A 16985-nucleotide genomic window follows, 5' to 3' on the forward strand; every position below is an offset into this window, starting at 1 on the left:
TCACCCTTTATAAAAAATATTTGAAAGTAGCTAAAAGCTATATTTTAGCTATATTATATATTTAGCCATTCAATATTTTTAATGGAGGGTGAAAGATTTGCAAGACATAATTTAAGCGTCGTATTTTGACTCCAACCTACATGAAAGGGATTCTCAATAAGTATTCTACTACCCTGGTACTGAATGCTCCATTTTTATCAAGACAGAGTACATAGAATGGCATGCTAAGAATAAATGAAAGTCAGTCTAAGCAACTGAAATTAAGTAAAAGATATGCACTGCTTCTAATCTATCAATGAGAATGAATTGAAAAGAAGGGGTATAACGAAGGATCCTTCCAAGTAGAAGAGTTAGCTGGGCTGATTTTTAAGATAGAGCGTAAGCAAGAAAATTTAAAATATGTTGCATCAAAAAATATGCAAATGGACATTTCTATACCAGAATAAAAAATATGCAAATGGACATTTCTATACCAGAATAAAACGATCGTGGACTGACAACTATCATAGAGGTCAGCAAATAGGTAGGTGGACATGCACATGCTCATCTTACAGAACACAGCTAAGGCAGCAAGGCATAAGAAATAGAAGAAAATAGCATTTTCCAAGCAAAAAGATTAAAATCTTATTTAATATTACTGATAAATATTTACCTTCAACATGTTCTGAGGTGCAATGATAACACTATTAAAGAAGCTTGATGTATTAGTTTTGTAGAAAGATAGCAATTGCTCATTAAGATGAATGCAACTGTTAACACAAAAAGAAAAAGATTTAGAAAAGAAACCTTTTTGTTGCTGTGTTTCGTTAGATTTAACGATTTGGAATCAATTTTAATATTGCTAGGGCTTTCAAGATTCACATTCAGATCATCTGTCCCCGTATTCTGTACTAGAAGAAAAAATTCCGTGGATTCTGTAGAAAAAAGGCAAAAAGATGATGAAATCATGTAATAAAGAGCAATCACTGGTAAAGATTTACAATTTCTGAACATAAAAAAGGCAAGATACATCATTCAATAAACTATAAAGACGAAAAAAGAACATCAAGTAAAAGTAATGTCAAGGGAATAGGCACCATTTTATTGGCACTATAGCCTATATCCATGGAGAACCTCATGAAAACAATAACAAAGGTTGGAATGTTACGTTAAGAAATTAGATATTTTTAATACAGAACTTTTCTAACAAGTTTAGCATCACAAATCCTACATTTATTTACATCCTCTTTAGCTGGGCTAAACAATCAAATATAGCCTAATTGGAGAATAAGCGTTACTAAATTTTATGTTGCTTTATAATCATGCATCTTATATTTGTTGATTATAAGGTCACCTTCAAATCATGCCAAGAAACATTAAGTAGCTTGTGTTAAGAAAAACAATTATACAAACCCTATAACTTCCCAATCATCATCATTATTATCATTATAATTAAACTTGTACCAACTATTTGGTGTTAGATTTCATCAGTTCCATTCTTTCTTGCTAAATATTAATATACTTGTTAAAACTATTTTTCACTAATCTTTGGAATAACTTTTGTCCATTTTATTTGAGATCTATCAACTTTCTTTCATAATCCTTTAACAATAACTTTATCTGCTCATCTAATAGGTGCAACTTCTACCTTTATTGTACATGCACAAATCATATACATTTATTTTCAAAGACCATATCTTCAAAAGATATTACTCTAAGTGTTCATCTAATAGAACCATTTCTTAATTTATCCTTCCTAGTTTCATCCTAGATCCAACTTAACGTTATCATTTTCATCACACTCAACTTAGCTAATAACTTTGTACTTCACAATACTTGGATACATAAAATATAGCTAGCTTAAGTACAATTTGTACAATTTACTTTCAAATCTCCACAATATCCTATCATTGTATAATACTCGAGGTAATTCTCCTTCTAGCCACCTAATCATAATTCTAGAAGCTATGCACTCATCTATATCTCAATCATTTTTCATTATAGATTCAAGATAATAAAGCCTATAAGTATCACCTTATCTTCTAATAATATTGATTGATGATTGTTAATATCACATTCAATAAGTTACATAACATATACTTAGCTTTTATTCTGCTATTTCGAAGACTTATTTTCAAAATATTTTCACTTTTTTATATTTTAATTTATTTCAATAGATGTCTTCCTAATTAGGACTATATCGGTTGCAAAAAAATATACACAGACATTTCACTATAAAATGCTTTGTGATCTTTAATCACAATAGTATAAAAAGATATATATATATATTCAATGTTGATCTCCGTTGTAATCATATGCTAATGAGAAACTCTTTTGTTAGTCTAAAACTAATTCTAATCAAAGCTCCATCACATATATTTAATAAATTCAACATACATTTGACGCCATCTTTTTTCCTTAATGCATAACATATTAAATCTTATAGTAATCAATTATATCTCTTCCCAAGATCAATAAAAATCATATAGTGATCCTTTCTCTAATCTCTATACTTATTCATTAATTGTCCTGACACAAAAAACAATTACAAGGTGAATCTTCACAATATTAAAAGAAAACAAATCTCCTTTATTCTTAAATATCGATACCAATGTGCTTCTTCTACAATCATTTGGCACCCTCTTAGCCTACCAAATTTTAATAAAAAGATTTGTTGACCAGATCCCTAAAATGTCACATATAACTCTCAAAATCTTACTAAAATCTCATATGGACATAAAAATTTATACTTATGCATCTTCTTTATAGTTATCTCCACATTACTATTTTATCTTGATCCATGATATATCACTTCTAACATTATCAAAATCTCTAGACCTCTTTGCTCTTACATTAACTATAAACTTTGCTCGGCTTACAATCCTCCATCTTGAAATTCTAATTTCCTTATAAATTGACCCTTTATGGCTTCTTTGGTACCTTAGCGGTCATTGTTAAATAATCAAAATTAGATACCATGTCACATATATTAGTTTTAATTAAATTAACTAATTGCATAAACCCTCATCCAAGAAATAAATCTCAAGGACCATTATAACACTCTTTTAAAAAACATTACAAATAAACAAACTAGAAATTTTAGGATTTATCAAGTATAATAAAACATAGAGGATATGGGCTTCAACTCAGCCATTCGTAAACTACAAAAAACAAGCAACCAACACTCATGTATATCATATTAACTTTACAGCATGAGTAGTGTCACAACTCTCAAATTTACTATAATCATCAAGTCTCCTAGATTTTAAGGCTCCTTTACTCTCTTTGTGTATATTATCCTCCAGTGAAGCTTAGGGAGTTGCCTCCTTTGAATCTAGTAGTGCCTTATAATCTCCTTTTTGGGAGATTGCATAGGCTTACCATCTTCTTTCTTAGCATCTTGGGAAGCTACGTCTCATCCCTTGTAGGAGGATTCTAGAAATTCATCCTTCCCCAATCTAAGCATCCACCTGTTCAAGTTTTCTAGTTCAGGAAGCACTACTTTGGTCAAAATCACTTTTATAGTCAATAAAATTAGAATTTTAAAAGTTTGGAGGCAAATAGCAAGGATGCGTGGCAAGTTAAATCCCATGACCATTGCAGTAATGATTTGAATTGGACTAGAGATGGGAGTGGGAAAAGAAGCAACCTATAAACAAATCTAATAAAAATAACTTCCATTATGGACTCTAGAAACTTACTCTACTCACAAGTTTGATCCCATACCTTTTTGAAGCTCATTAGGCCTTCCACAGCCCTCATATTTCCAATCTAAACTTAATGATTCACCCCATATGAGACCTTTGATGCCACATCTATGGCAAAAATGCATAGCATAACCATGGCAAGCACCTTACTATTATTTTACATGCTAGATGTTCTTCTAATCTTACAGAACAAATTGGAGGATCTAGGCTTTGATAGCTTGTTAATCGTAGGAGAGATGGCTCTATGGTGATTATTTTCTAAAACACTAGAATAAAACCTTAGCAATTGATAAGAATCAAATCTTGGCACCAATCAAATCTTGCAAAAAAGGCTTCATATTGGTAATGAATCAACTTGCTTCGTAACTAGATGCCTGAGAAAGAAGGAAGACTTGTCCCAGAAGAGGGAAGATAATGACCTCCAACTAATAAAACTTTAGTCTTTTCAAATTAGAATCGAGAAGCAGGGGTGCAAGTTCAGGTACTGTTTGTTAAGAGGTTAACAGGTTTAGAATAACTTTTATGGAGCTAATGATTCGATAAAAACAAGCTGACCGCATGAAAATAAAATAAAAAAATTCTTCATGCTATACACACATATATGTTAGAGTTAGTGTATTTAATTACTTGATTTGGATTGGTTATGCAATAAATATATAATAAACTACTTTATGAGGAGGATCTTCTCTCTCTCTTTCTCTATGTGCAGACTCTATAAGGATCTTTCCCTCTCTACTATAAGCAACGAGAATGCACGGAATCCAAAAATTCATTAAACATCAAGAATCAAGCCCTTTTTGCATGAAAAAGAATTCCAACTTTCGCATCCTCAACATTTTATATCATAGTCAATGATCATTGAGTTCAAGTGAGTTAAAAATTCAAACATCACTAAAATAATTTCTGCATAATTTAAAAATGTCAATCGCCCTCGCTGCAAGGGCAAGGGATCAATATCTTGTGCACTAGAGCACTTTTATTTTATGCATAGAATCTTGTTACAATTCCTTAGGCAAGTTGAATCCTACACTGCTCATTGGTTATAAACCAGAAGCGTTGCTTGCCACCTCGACTTGTGCAATTATTTAGCTTTTCTGGTCTCAACCATATATTTTCTCTTTCTACCCTACTTTTTAAGAAATAAATTATTTTTTCTATGTTCTTACTTGACACTCTTAATTTTGTAGAAACACAAATAATTTTGAAATTGCAAGGTACAAGTTGATTCCAATTCCAATAGCATGTGAAGAAAAACATTACTATTTATAACCTTTGATTGAAAAAGATATGGTCACAATGTTATTTGAAATGAAATATAGTCACCACTACTCCTATAAAGATGGGCATGTCGCTTTTAAATTTATTCCCATTGTTATGAATTCATAGAAAGAGCAAATTCTATAACACTATCCCAGCACATTTTCCGCACAAAAAAGAAATATATGATTTCTTAGGCTGTGCAAAAGCAAAACAGCAGAAGAGCAATGCCGAGGTAGGCCTTACACCATCAAGAAGTTGGCTTGTTCGGCTTTTTTAAAACGGACAATGGCATTTATATCCTGAATGTTAAATATGCCAGGTGCTTAGCAAACCTTGCAAATAATCTGATTTGTCAATATACTCTAATATAGATGTACTACCACCACATTGACTTGAAGTTACTCTAACATAGATGTGCTGCCACATTGACTTGAATTTCTTCCCAATTTGCATCATTACTGAATGCATCATTCCAATAAAAAATTAGCTTTTAACAACTTTTCAAAACAATATATTTGTATCTACAAGCAAGAGCCAAGAAGTTGATAGACCGGTTCTCACTCAACCGGCCCAAAGAGGGTCGGCTCTTGTATACAGGAGGTGGTTTGTCCGCCCCCTTATTACCGCAAATCCTAGTGGAGTCCGCTAAGAAACTAATTAAGGAAGAAGAGGGGGGCGGCTAGAGTAGGAGCCTGGAGGGAATTTTTGAATAAGGAGTTTTGAATTCAAGTATTAAAAAAGAAGAGATGTTTAGGGTTAGGGTTATGCTTGATATTGTGTTCTCTTGGAGTTTTTTCTTGGTGTCTTGGGTTCTAGATTCAACTAAAGATTGGGAGAGAACGATCCTCCTCTCGAATTGAGGATCAATAATATTTTTGCTTTTTTTTCTTCAGTTGATTTGATTCCTACAATAAAATCTACTGTTTTTTTATTGTTTCGTTGAAATTGTTGAGTTTTTTTTTCCCACTGATTTTATCAATCTTGTTAGGGTTTACTTGAAATATTAAAGTATTGTCTATCAAATTGGTCCCAGAGCAGATTTTGGGACCATCGTGGGCTGGTTTTCTGAAATTTCAGCGGCGGTTTTTGTGTTCAGAGGACAGTTTCTTGCTGAATTTTGAATCAATATATATATATTTTTTATAGCGCCCAAGAAGATAGATGCTTTGGAGGAATGCTTTAAAGGGGAGATGAGTCAAATAAAGCCACAGTGAAAGATAGAATCTCCTTTGTAGAAGACAAGGTTTTGTTCGTGGAAGACAATTTCCGATATTCATGTGATGGTGAAGAAGTCATTGGAAAATCAAATTCAAATGGCGGCATCGGAGGCAAAGGGACCCATGGGAAGAACTACAAATTCTGATTTTCATAGGAGGGATGATGAGGTGAAAATCATGGAGGAAAGAGGTGGAAGGTATGGAGGGATGCATGGGTATGAGGGGAAAGGATCCAAGGAGTGCTGTTTGGGGAAGAAAATTAAGGGAATATGGAAGAAATTGTGCTGATTTTAAAGAAAAGAGGGGAGAAATCGAAGAAGGGTTTATGTATGAACGTAGGAGGGAAGATCGGGAGACTTGGGGAGGGTCAAGCACTTGGGAAAGGGAAAACTATAGAAGAATAAGGAGAAACGGGGGATATAAGAAGATGAGGAAGCTGAAGATGCCTATTTTTTGAAGGGGATGATGCACATAGGTGGATCTACAAAGTGGAGAGGTATTTTGCTGTCAATGGTCTGACGGAGGAGGAGAAATTGACAACAGCAGACCCATGTTTGGAGGGGAAGGCACTATCGTGGTATTACTGGAGGGACCAGAGGAGGCTCATATGGGACTGGAGAGAGTTCAAGGAGTGCTTACAAGAATGTTTTCGAACCGGCATGGGAGGAGACTTCTATGAGCAATTCTTCGTATAAATACAAGACGGATCAGTAGCAGACTATCGTGAGAGGCTTGAGCATCTGGCCAGTAAGGTGGAGCGACTATCAGAGACGGTGTTGGAGGACAATTTCATGAAGGGGAGGAAATCCGAGATTAGAGCTACGGTGAGGGTCATGAGGCCTCGTGACTTGGGAGAGGTCATGGAGTTGGGACAGTTGGTAGAAGATCAGAGGTATTTAGAGAGGAGAGCCAAGAGCAGCAGTTCAGGTGGCTCTTACAAGATGACTACCACTCTTTTAGCACCCAAGGGTCCTGCAACAGGTGGTTTTCGGGAGACTACCCGAGAGAAATCATTAGTAGGAGGGAGTGGAGGAAATTTCAAGAGGCTGACGGAGAGGGAGATGCGGGAGAAGAGGGAGAAGTGATTATGCTTCCGGTGTGATGAGAAGTATACTCCAGGGCATATGTGTTGGGACCGAACTCTTCAAATTCCCACTATCTGTGATGACGAGGAAACTGATGAGGGAGGTGAGGGAGAGGCAGAGGGAGAGATGGAGGAGAAGATGCATTTGGATATGGCAGAGGTTTCCCTGAACTCGGTGGTAGGATTCACTACGAATCATACCATGAAGGTGAAGGGGGAGATAGAGGACATGGAGGTGATGGTACTGATTGACAGTGGGGCTATCCACAATTTCATTTCCACTCAGGTCGTCGACCAACTCGGAGTGAAATTGGTAGACACAGGTTATTATGGGGTGATAATGGGTACAAGGAAGATGGAGATATGCCAGGGGATTTGTAGAGTGTTGACCTCGTTTTTGTCCTGATTTGCCCTCGACTATGTTTGATCGAGTTGATAGGGTCTCGTCAGGTTTGATTCGATTCGAATCGACATTACTTTGAGTTTGATTTATTTTATCTGATTTTATAGAATTAATTTTGGGTCGAGTCGAGGCGAACCCGAGTTAGCTCGAATTGGGTTGAATTAGGTTAATTCAAATGACTATTCAGAGGATTTAAGTGAGGGAAGATTTTCTCCCATTGGAGTTAGGAAGTACTGATGTCATCCTAGGGATGAAGTGGTTGCAGACCTTAGGAGGCACCAAGGTCAATTGGGGAGCACTCATGATGGAGTTGATGGTGGATGGAAGAAAGTTAGTGATCAGAGGGAATGAAGTGCTATCCAAAACCATGATATCTCCCAAAAACATGGTGAGAAGTATACAAGAGATGGGAGAGGGCTTTCTAGTGGAGCTGTACAGACTGGAGGGGGTTAGTTTGGAGGAGGGAGGGGATATACCTCTCTAAGTATAACTGTAGATTCAACAATTTCATGAGATTTTTCAGCCACCTCAGGGATTGCCACCACCCAGGGAGCAAGAGCATGCTATCATCTTGAGGGAAGGTGTATCACCCATCAGCGTAAGGCTATCCTCAATTTCAGAAAGATGAGATTGAGAAGTTGATTAAGGAAATGTTGTAGACAAGAATTATCAGGCCCAATGTTAGTCCTTTTTCTAGCCCAATTTTACTGGTTAAAAAAAAAAAGATGGTAGCTGGAGGTTTTGTGTGGACCACAGGGCAGTAAATAAGGAGACTGTGCCAAAAAAATTTCTTATACCAATGATAGATGAGCAGTTAGATGAGTTGAGTTGGGCAGTAATCTTCACCAAAATAGATCTGAAATCAGGATATCACCATATCAGAATGAAGAAGGAAGATGTTCCCAAGACTGCTTTCAAAACTTATGAGGGGCATTAAGAGTTTCTAGTGATGCCTTTTGACCTCACTAATGCTCCAGCTAAGTTTCAGTCACTCATGAACAAGGTCTTCAGACCTCATCTCAGGCAATTTTTTTGAGGATATACTAGTTTACAGTAGGACAGAGGAGCACTGGGCACATGAGGAGGGTGCTAGAGGTGTTGCAGAAGCATCAGGTGAGGGCCAACCTGAAACCAGTGTGAAATATTTGGGTCATATTGTGTTTAAAGAGGGGTGGTCGCAGACCAATCAAAGATTGAGGCTATGTTGAGATGGCCAGTACATAAGAACATGAAGGAGCTTAGGGGATTCCTAGGACTGACAGGATACTATAGGAGGTTCGTGAAGGGATACTGCACCATAGCATGGCCACTAACAGAACAGTTGAAGAATGATGGTTTCCTATGGGGGAGACAGACATAGTAGCTTTTGAGAGCTTGAAGAAGGCTATGATGACTATACTAATCTTAGTACTATCGGACTTCACTCAAGTGTTCATAGTAGAGACAATGCTTCAGGATATGAATTGGGGGCAGTACTTATGCAAAATCATCGGCCCATTGCCTAATTCAGCCAGATGCAAACAACTAGGGCCAGGCTGAAATCAATTTATGAGCTAGAGTTGATAGCCATTGTATTAGCCATCCAGAAGTAGCAACCCTACCTATTAGGTAGGCATTTCATTGTCAAAATGGACCACTAGAGCTTGAAGTATTTGTTGGAGCAGTGGATGGTGATAGAAGAGCATCAAAGGTGATTGTACAAGTTGCTAGGATTTGATTTTGAAATTCAATACAAGCTAGGAGTGGAGATCAAGGCGGCAGATGCCTTGTCCAAATGTATGAGAGAGTTGCAGGCAACAATAGTGTTGATCCCATTGATGTTAGATTGGGAGGTCATCAAGGAGGAGAGTGCCCAGGATAGAGGAGTTAAGAAATATTACGGCTGATTTACTGAGGGTAGAGAGTAGCCATCGAGGTATTCCTTGGATGGGGAGAGACTTCTGTACCATGGAAGGTTTGTGATTCCTAGTACATCAGTTCACATTCCACACTTGCTCTAGGAGTTTTATGGGACTGCTGTTGGGGGTCACTCAGGAGTGCAAAAGACTTACAGGAGACAAACTTCAGAGCTGTACTGGAAGGGGATGCGTACAGATGTCAAGGAGATAGTCATCAGGTGTGAGATCTTTTAGAGGAACAAGTGCATGGCCATGTCTCCATGAGGATTACTACAGCCGTTAACTTTACTTGGTCGGGTATGGAATGAGGTATCCATGGATTTAATAGATGGACTATCCCGATTAGAAGGGTTCACAGTGATCCTGATGGTGGTAGATTAATTGAGCAACTATGCTCATTTCATTCCCCTATGACATTCATACACCGCAGTGACAGTGGCATCAACTTTTATCAGAGAGGTGGTCAGACTGCATAGAATACCAAAGGCTATAATATCTAATAGGGATATAGTGCTCCTCAGCCTTTTCTAGAAATAGTTGTTCAGACTGCATGAGACAGCATTGAAAAGGAGCACCGCCTACCACCCACAGATAGATGGTCAAACAAAAGTGGTCAACATAAGCTTTGAAACTTAAGATGCTTTGTGTTGAAGACACCCAAGTCATGGGCCAAATGACTAGCATAGGTCGAGTATTGATATAACATCTCTTATCATTTTGCTTCTAAGATGACCCCGTTCAATGTGTTGAACGAAAGGGATCCACCTCACTTGATGCACTTTGGGCACAATAGCACTCCAGTTTCTTCAATGGATGAGTATTTGGAGGAGAGGGGAATGATATTGAAAGAGCTGAAGAGGCATCTAATGAGAGCTCAACAGATTATGAAGAAACAGGCAGATGTACATAGGAAGGACATCAAATTTAAGGAAGGGGAAAGAATGTTCTTGAAGCTCCAAACTTACAGGCAAAGATCAGTCGCCAATAGGAGGAATGATAAACTTGCCCCAAGATACTTTGGGCCACATGAGGTATTGGATAGGATTGGAGCTGTGGCTTATCGATTGAAACTATCACCAATGGCGCTATACACCCGGTGTTCCATGTATCTCAGCTGAGGAGGGCAATTAGAGATTATGCAGCAAGCTCTGAGTTACCAGTGACACTAATGGAGGATTTAGAGGTGATTTTAGAATCCTTTGGAGTTGATGGGGGTTCATTAGAGAGAAGATGGAGCTAAAGAATTGATGATCAAGTGGAAGAGCCTTCCGGACCACAATGCCACATGGGAGCCATATGAGAGGGAGAAGCATCAGTTTTTTTGCTTTCACCTTGAGGACAAGGTGATTCTTTGGGAAGACGATATTGATAGGCCCGTTCTCACTGAACTGCTCAGCCGGCCCAAAGAGGGTCGGCTCTTGTATACAAGAGGCGGATTGTCCGCCCCCTTATTGCCGCAAATCCTAGTGGGGTCCACTCTGAAGAAAATTAAGTAAGAAGGAGGGGGTGGCTAGAGTTGGAGGGAATTTTTGAATGAGGAGTTTTGAATTCAAGTATTAAAAAAGAAGAGGTGTTTAGGGTTAGGGATATGCTTGATTATTGTGTTCTCTTGAAGTTTCTTCTTGGTGTCTTAGGCTCTAGATTCATCTAGAGATTGGGAGAGAATGATCCTCCTCTCGAATTGAGGATAAATTGTATATTTGCTTTGTTTCCTTCAGTTGATTTGATTCCTACAATAAAAAAATACTATTTTTTATTGTATCATTGGAATTGTTGAGTTTTTTTCCGTTGATTTTATCAATCTTGTTATGATTTACTTGAAATATCCAAGTATTTCCTATCAGAAGTAAAGAAAACTAAATGATAATTAGCATTTGAATTACAATTTACAAGCAAAAAGTTGCAAATTCAAAATGTTACTGAGTATACACTTGAACTAGAGGTGTATGTGAGTCAAGCCGGCTCGAGCTTAACTCAATAACGAGCTCATGAGCCAAGCTTATCAAGCCACGAGCTTGATGAGGCTCAACTCGTGAGCTCGCGAGCCCGGCGTGTAATAATATGGCAGATATTAGTTTTTTAAACATGCTATATTTTTTCTCTTAACAAAAGCTGCTAGTTATATATATATATATATATAAATGGTTCAATTCAAAATTCTCCGTCCCGCTTTTAGTTTTATTACGGCTTATATAGCCACTGTCTCGTTACAGGGGAAAATGTTTCCTGTTGCGGCAATACAATGAGTTATTTGAGCAACAATGACAGCTCATCTAATCAAAAACAAAATACACTCTGGTGTCATTCTCCCAGGGCGAGAGGGACGTCGACGTCATAATGAGGCGTCAGGTCAGCAACATTGAACGTAGCCGATAAGTTGTAGTCTCCAGGAAGATCAATTTGGTATGCATTGTCATTAAGCTTTTTGATAATGCGAAAAGGCCCATCAGCCTTCGGTTTTAGCTTAGCAAAAGCTCCACGAGGAAAACGCTCCTTTCGTAGTTGAATCCAGACAAGACTCCTTCCTTGAATTCGACCTTCTGTCGAGACTTATTAGCTTGTTTCTGGCATTTGGTGTTACGCTTTGCGATGGCTTCTTGGACCTGTTTATGTAACTGTTGTATTTCCCTACTGCGTTGTTCCCCATCAACACTCAAAACAGTGGGAGGTACAATCGGAACAAGATCAAGAGGAGTGATTGGATTGTACCCATATGCAACTTCAAAAGGACTTCGTTTGGTTGCTTGATTAACAGACCTGTTGAAGGCAAACTCCACCTGAGCTAACGTAAGGTCCCATTGTCGTATATTTTTCCCTACGAAACAGCGTAACAAATTACCCAAACTGTGATTAATAGTTTCGGTTTGACCGTTCGTCTGAGGGTGTGCTGCTGAACTGAACTGGAGACGGGTGCCTAATTTTCCCCACAGAGTTCTCCAGAAGTGGCTCAAGAACTTTACATCTCGATCAGAGGTAATCGTCTTTGGAATGCCGTGGAGGCGGACAATCTCACGGAAGAATAAATCTGCTGTATGTGTAGCATCCAACATTTTTGTACATAGCATGAAATGAACCATTTTCGAAAAACGATCTACTACCACCATGATCGAATCCTTGTTTCTCTGAGTGCGAGGCAAACCAACCACAAAATCTAGACTAATATCAATACAGGTACCGGCAATGGTGTATAAAGTCCAGCATTGGAATTTGTCGTCTTGGCTCTCTAATAGATAGAGCAGCTTTGTACATACCTTCCGACGTGTTTCTTAAGTGACGGCCAAAAGAAATTCTGAGATAATAAACTGAGAGTTTTATCCCTTCCAAAATGTCCAAATAATCCCCCATCATGACTTTCAGCTATGAGAGCTAGTCTAAGGGAACAATTGGGTATACAGATTCGTTGTTTATAGAAAAGATAGCCATCTTTCAGGTGGAAGAGTTTGAACGGCATATTCTGACATTGTTGCCAAATATCTTTGAAGTCTGTATCACTGGCATATAACTCCTTGATTGTTTCAAACCCCACAACCTGAGTTTGTAAGGTCTGTAACAGGAGGTGGCGTCTGTTGAGGGCGTCGGCAACCTGATTATTATGTCCAGCTTTATGTTTAAGCACATAATGAAATGCAGATAGAAACTCTGACCACTGAGCGTGTCTTGCTTTTAATTTCTTTTGATGATTCAAAAACCGAAGAGCTTCATGATCAGAATAAAGCACGAATTCGTTGGCAAGCAAGTAATGATTCCAATGTTCTAGAGCCCTCACAATAGCATAAAATTCTTTGTCATATGTTGAATACTTCCGTCGAGGATCACTTAGCTTCTCACTGAAATACGCCACAGGATAACCTCCTTGCGTAAGCACTGCCCCAATGCCCAGATTGGAGGCATCACATTCCACTTCAAATGCTTGATTGAAATCAGGTAATGCCAGTGTAGGAGTTGATGACAAATGTATCTTCAAAGCGTCAAAACTTACCTGAGCATCATTATTCCATTCAAACCGTTCAGCTTTCAAGAGTTCTATCATCCGCGCAACAATGGAGCTGAAGTTCTTAATGAATCTTTGGTAGAAAGAGGCTAGCCCGTGGAACTTCCTAACATCGGTAAAGGACTGAGAATTGGCCAACTGTGGATTGCCTCAATTTTATCTAAGTCCACCTGTAATCCTTTAGCTGATATCTTATATCCCAGAAAAGAGATTTCTGGAACAGCAAACTGACACTTCTCCTTATTCACGAAGAGTTGCTGTTCTCGGAAGACTTCCAGGACACATTGAAGATGCAGACGGTGTTCCTGAAGGTTGGGGCTGTAAACAAGAACATCATCAAAGTAAGTTAGCACAAATTTAGAGAGAAAAGACTGTAAAATATAGTTCATTAGACGCATAAACGTGCTAGGTGCGTTGGTCAAGCCGAATGGCATAACTAACCACTCATATAAGCCTTCATGTGTCTTAAAGGCAGTTTTCCATTCATCCCCCATCTTCATCCTTATTTGATGATAACCACTGTGCAAATCGATCTTTGAGAAGATTGCAGCCCCTTGGAGTTGATCAAACATGTCGTCGATTCTAGGAATGGGAAATCGGTATTTTACAGTAATTTTGTTGATAGCCTTGCTGTCTATACACATTCGGTAAGACCCATCCTTTTTTGGGACTAGTAATGCCGAGACGGCACAAGGGTTAGCGCTATGCTGCACGAATCCTTTGTCCAACAACTCATGAACTTGTCGTTTGAGTTCAGCTTGTTCATCCGGTCGGAGCCTATAAACAGGACGATTGGGAATGACAGCTCCCGGCACAAATTCAATAGAATGTTGAATTTGTCGTTCAGGTGGCAACCTGGTGGGAAGAACATCAGTAAGAATATCGGGATATCTGTCCAGAATATCTTGCACCACGGTGGAGCCATCAGCCATAATTTCATTAGCACACATTACTACTAGCAAAAGCCCTGCTTTCGCCTCTCTGAGAGCCTTCAAAAACAATGATCTTGTCAGCAATTGTGGTCTGTGTTCCGTGGACTGAGTGCCTTGAAGTGGAACCAATACAATCTTTTTGTTTTGATGCTTAAAGGAGTACATATTGGTTTCTCCATCGTGAATGGTCTTCCTGTCAAACTGCCAGGGACGGCCGAGTAATAGATGACAAGCATCCATAGGCACTACATCACATCATACTTGTTCCTCAAAGTTTCTAATGGAAAAACTTACAAGACATCGCTTGGTTACCCGAACTTCATTCTCCTTCTGAATCCAAGAAAGCGAATATGGCTTGGGATGATTCTCGGTGGGCAATGCCAACTTTTCAACCATGGTGGTCAATACCACGTTCTCACAACTCCCACTGTGAATGATCATTTGACAGATTTTCCCTCCAACAGTGCATCTGGTTTGAAAGATACTATGGCGTTGGCATGTTTCTTCCTTCTGGGAGCTGAGCAATCTGCGGAGAACAAGTAAACTTCCTTCGTCTGCTGTTATGATTGTCGTCTCAGTGTCCAGCGCTTGGGAAGGGTTCGGTGCTTCAGCTTCACACACCATATCTTGATCGGACTCAACTTCTTCCATAAGCGTAATGATTCTACGATTTGGACAACCCGAAGCAATATGACCATAACCTTGGCACTTGAAGCATTTTCTTGGAGCCACTCCATTAGTCCCAGGTAACTTCTGTGCTACCCCGAATGATCTATTAGATTCTTTGCTTCCAGGTGCCATTCCTACAATTTTTCCCTCTGTTTTCTTGGAATGATTCTTATCCCTCCATCTTCAAGAACAACGGTTTTCCCGCGATTCCATCTATTAGGGCGTTGTTGTTTTTCTACTTTGATGGATAGATTAAATACATCCTGCAACATCCAATATGGTTGTGATTGTACCACATTAGCAATGGAGACCTGCAATCCCTCCAAGAATCACGCAATGGTGTTCTCCTCAGGTTTAGACAAATCACATTGGAGAGATAACTGTTCGAACTCAGCAATATATTCTTCAACCGAGAGCTGATTCTGCTGCAATCGATGGAGTTTCAAGAACAATTCTTGGCGATATATCTCTGGTAAATATTTGCATTGAAGCTCCTTCTTCATTTTAATCCAGGTCGTGATCTTGCTGCATCCCTCACGGTTTCGACTGCGTTTTAAATTTTCCCACCATAGGGAAGCACTTTTCTTCAACTTAATGGCGACGATCTTGACAACCCGATCTTGCGGTATTTCTTTAAAATCAATGATTCGTTCTACTGTGTACAGCCAGTTAACGAATTCATCGAGATCTAGCCGACCGTCAAAGTCAGGCAGATCTATCTTTACCCTGGCATCATCTCTGTGATGCCTCACACGACTAGGCACAGTTCTTCTTTCCTCCTCTTCACTGTGAGAATCTTGATGAAATGGATTCACCTCTTCTTCCTCTTCTTGAACTTCTTAATCAGGTTCTCTCTGCTCGAACCTTGCTAACCTTTGCTGGAGCTGTTGAATTTCTCTCTGCAAATCTTCAACGATCACGTCTCTCGTCAATCTCTGTGGGTTCCTTCGAGGCGGCATCTTCGTCGGCTCTGATACCAATTTGACGCCGGCCGAGAGGTAAAACCTGGTGTTCTCAAAACATAGCAGAAGGTGGATTAAATCACCTTCTCGGAAGATCTCCACCGGAAGACGATCGTCTTCTCGTCGGAGTTCTCGTCACCACCTACAAACAATACAGGATACAGAAAAACTCAAATAAAAGAGTCAAAAATGGTTCAATTCAAAATTCTCCATCCCGCCTTTAGTTTTATTACGGCTTATATAGCCTCTGTCTCGTTACAGGGGAAAATGTTTCCTGTTGCGGCAATACAATGAGTTAATTGAGCAACAATGACAGCTCAACTAATCAAAAACAAAATACACTCCGGTGTCACCGGTTACCCAAAAAAAGTAAAGAGCAAATAACTTTCTCTATTTTCCAAAAAAAGACTTTCCATTTGCACGCAATAGACACTCTCCTCTCTGGCGCAAGTGTTCTTCGTCTCCGGCAGTGAAGACCCACATGACCTCAGGAGCTACTCGGGAGTTCTTTTTTTCCCCACGAGCCAAGCTCGAGCTCAACTCGAGTTCAAGCTCATGATTTAGCTGACGAGTCAAGCTCGAGTTAGCAAACCTTGCAAATAATCTGATTTGTCAATATAATCTAATATAGATGTGCTACCACATTGACTTGAAGATACTCTAACATAGATGTGCTGCCACATTAACTTGAATTTCTAACCCATTTACATCATCACCGGATGCATCATTCCAACAATAAATTAGCCTTTAACTGCTTTTCAAAACAATATACTTGCATCTACAAGCAAGAGCCAAGAAGTAAAGACAACTAAATGATAATTAGCATTTGAATTACAGTTTACAAGTCAAAAGTTGCAAATTCAAAATGTTACTGGGGATATGC

At 38.8% G+C, this 16985-nt stretch overlaps 1 protein-coding gene across 1 annotated transcript in view; it reads right to left on the reverse strand.

The window, feature by feature from the left end:
- Positions 1 to 654: 654 nt before the first annotated feature.
- LOC110104033 overlaps positions 655 to 16985 on the reverse strand; it is a 29495-nt gene continuing 13164 nt past the window's right edge. Inside the window, exon 3 of the mRNA XM_028696868.1 lies at positions 655 to 914. Coding sequence (XP_028552701.1) covers positions 655 to 914 — 260 coding nt within the window. The remainder of the gene's footprint in view (positions 915 to 16985) is intronic.

This window comes from Dendrobium catenatum, unplaced genomic scaffold, assembly GCF_001605985.2.
Source record: "Dendrobium catenatum unplaced genomic scaffold, ASM160598v2 fragScaff_scaffold_847, whole genome shotgun sequence".
Lineage (NCBI taxonomy): Eukaryota > Viridiplantae > Streptophyta > Magnoliopsida > Asparagales > Orchidaceae > Dendrobium > Dendrobium catenatum.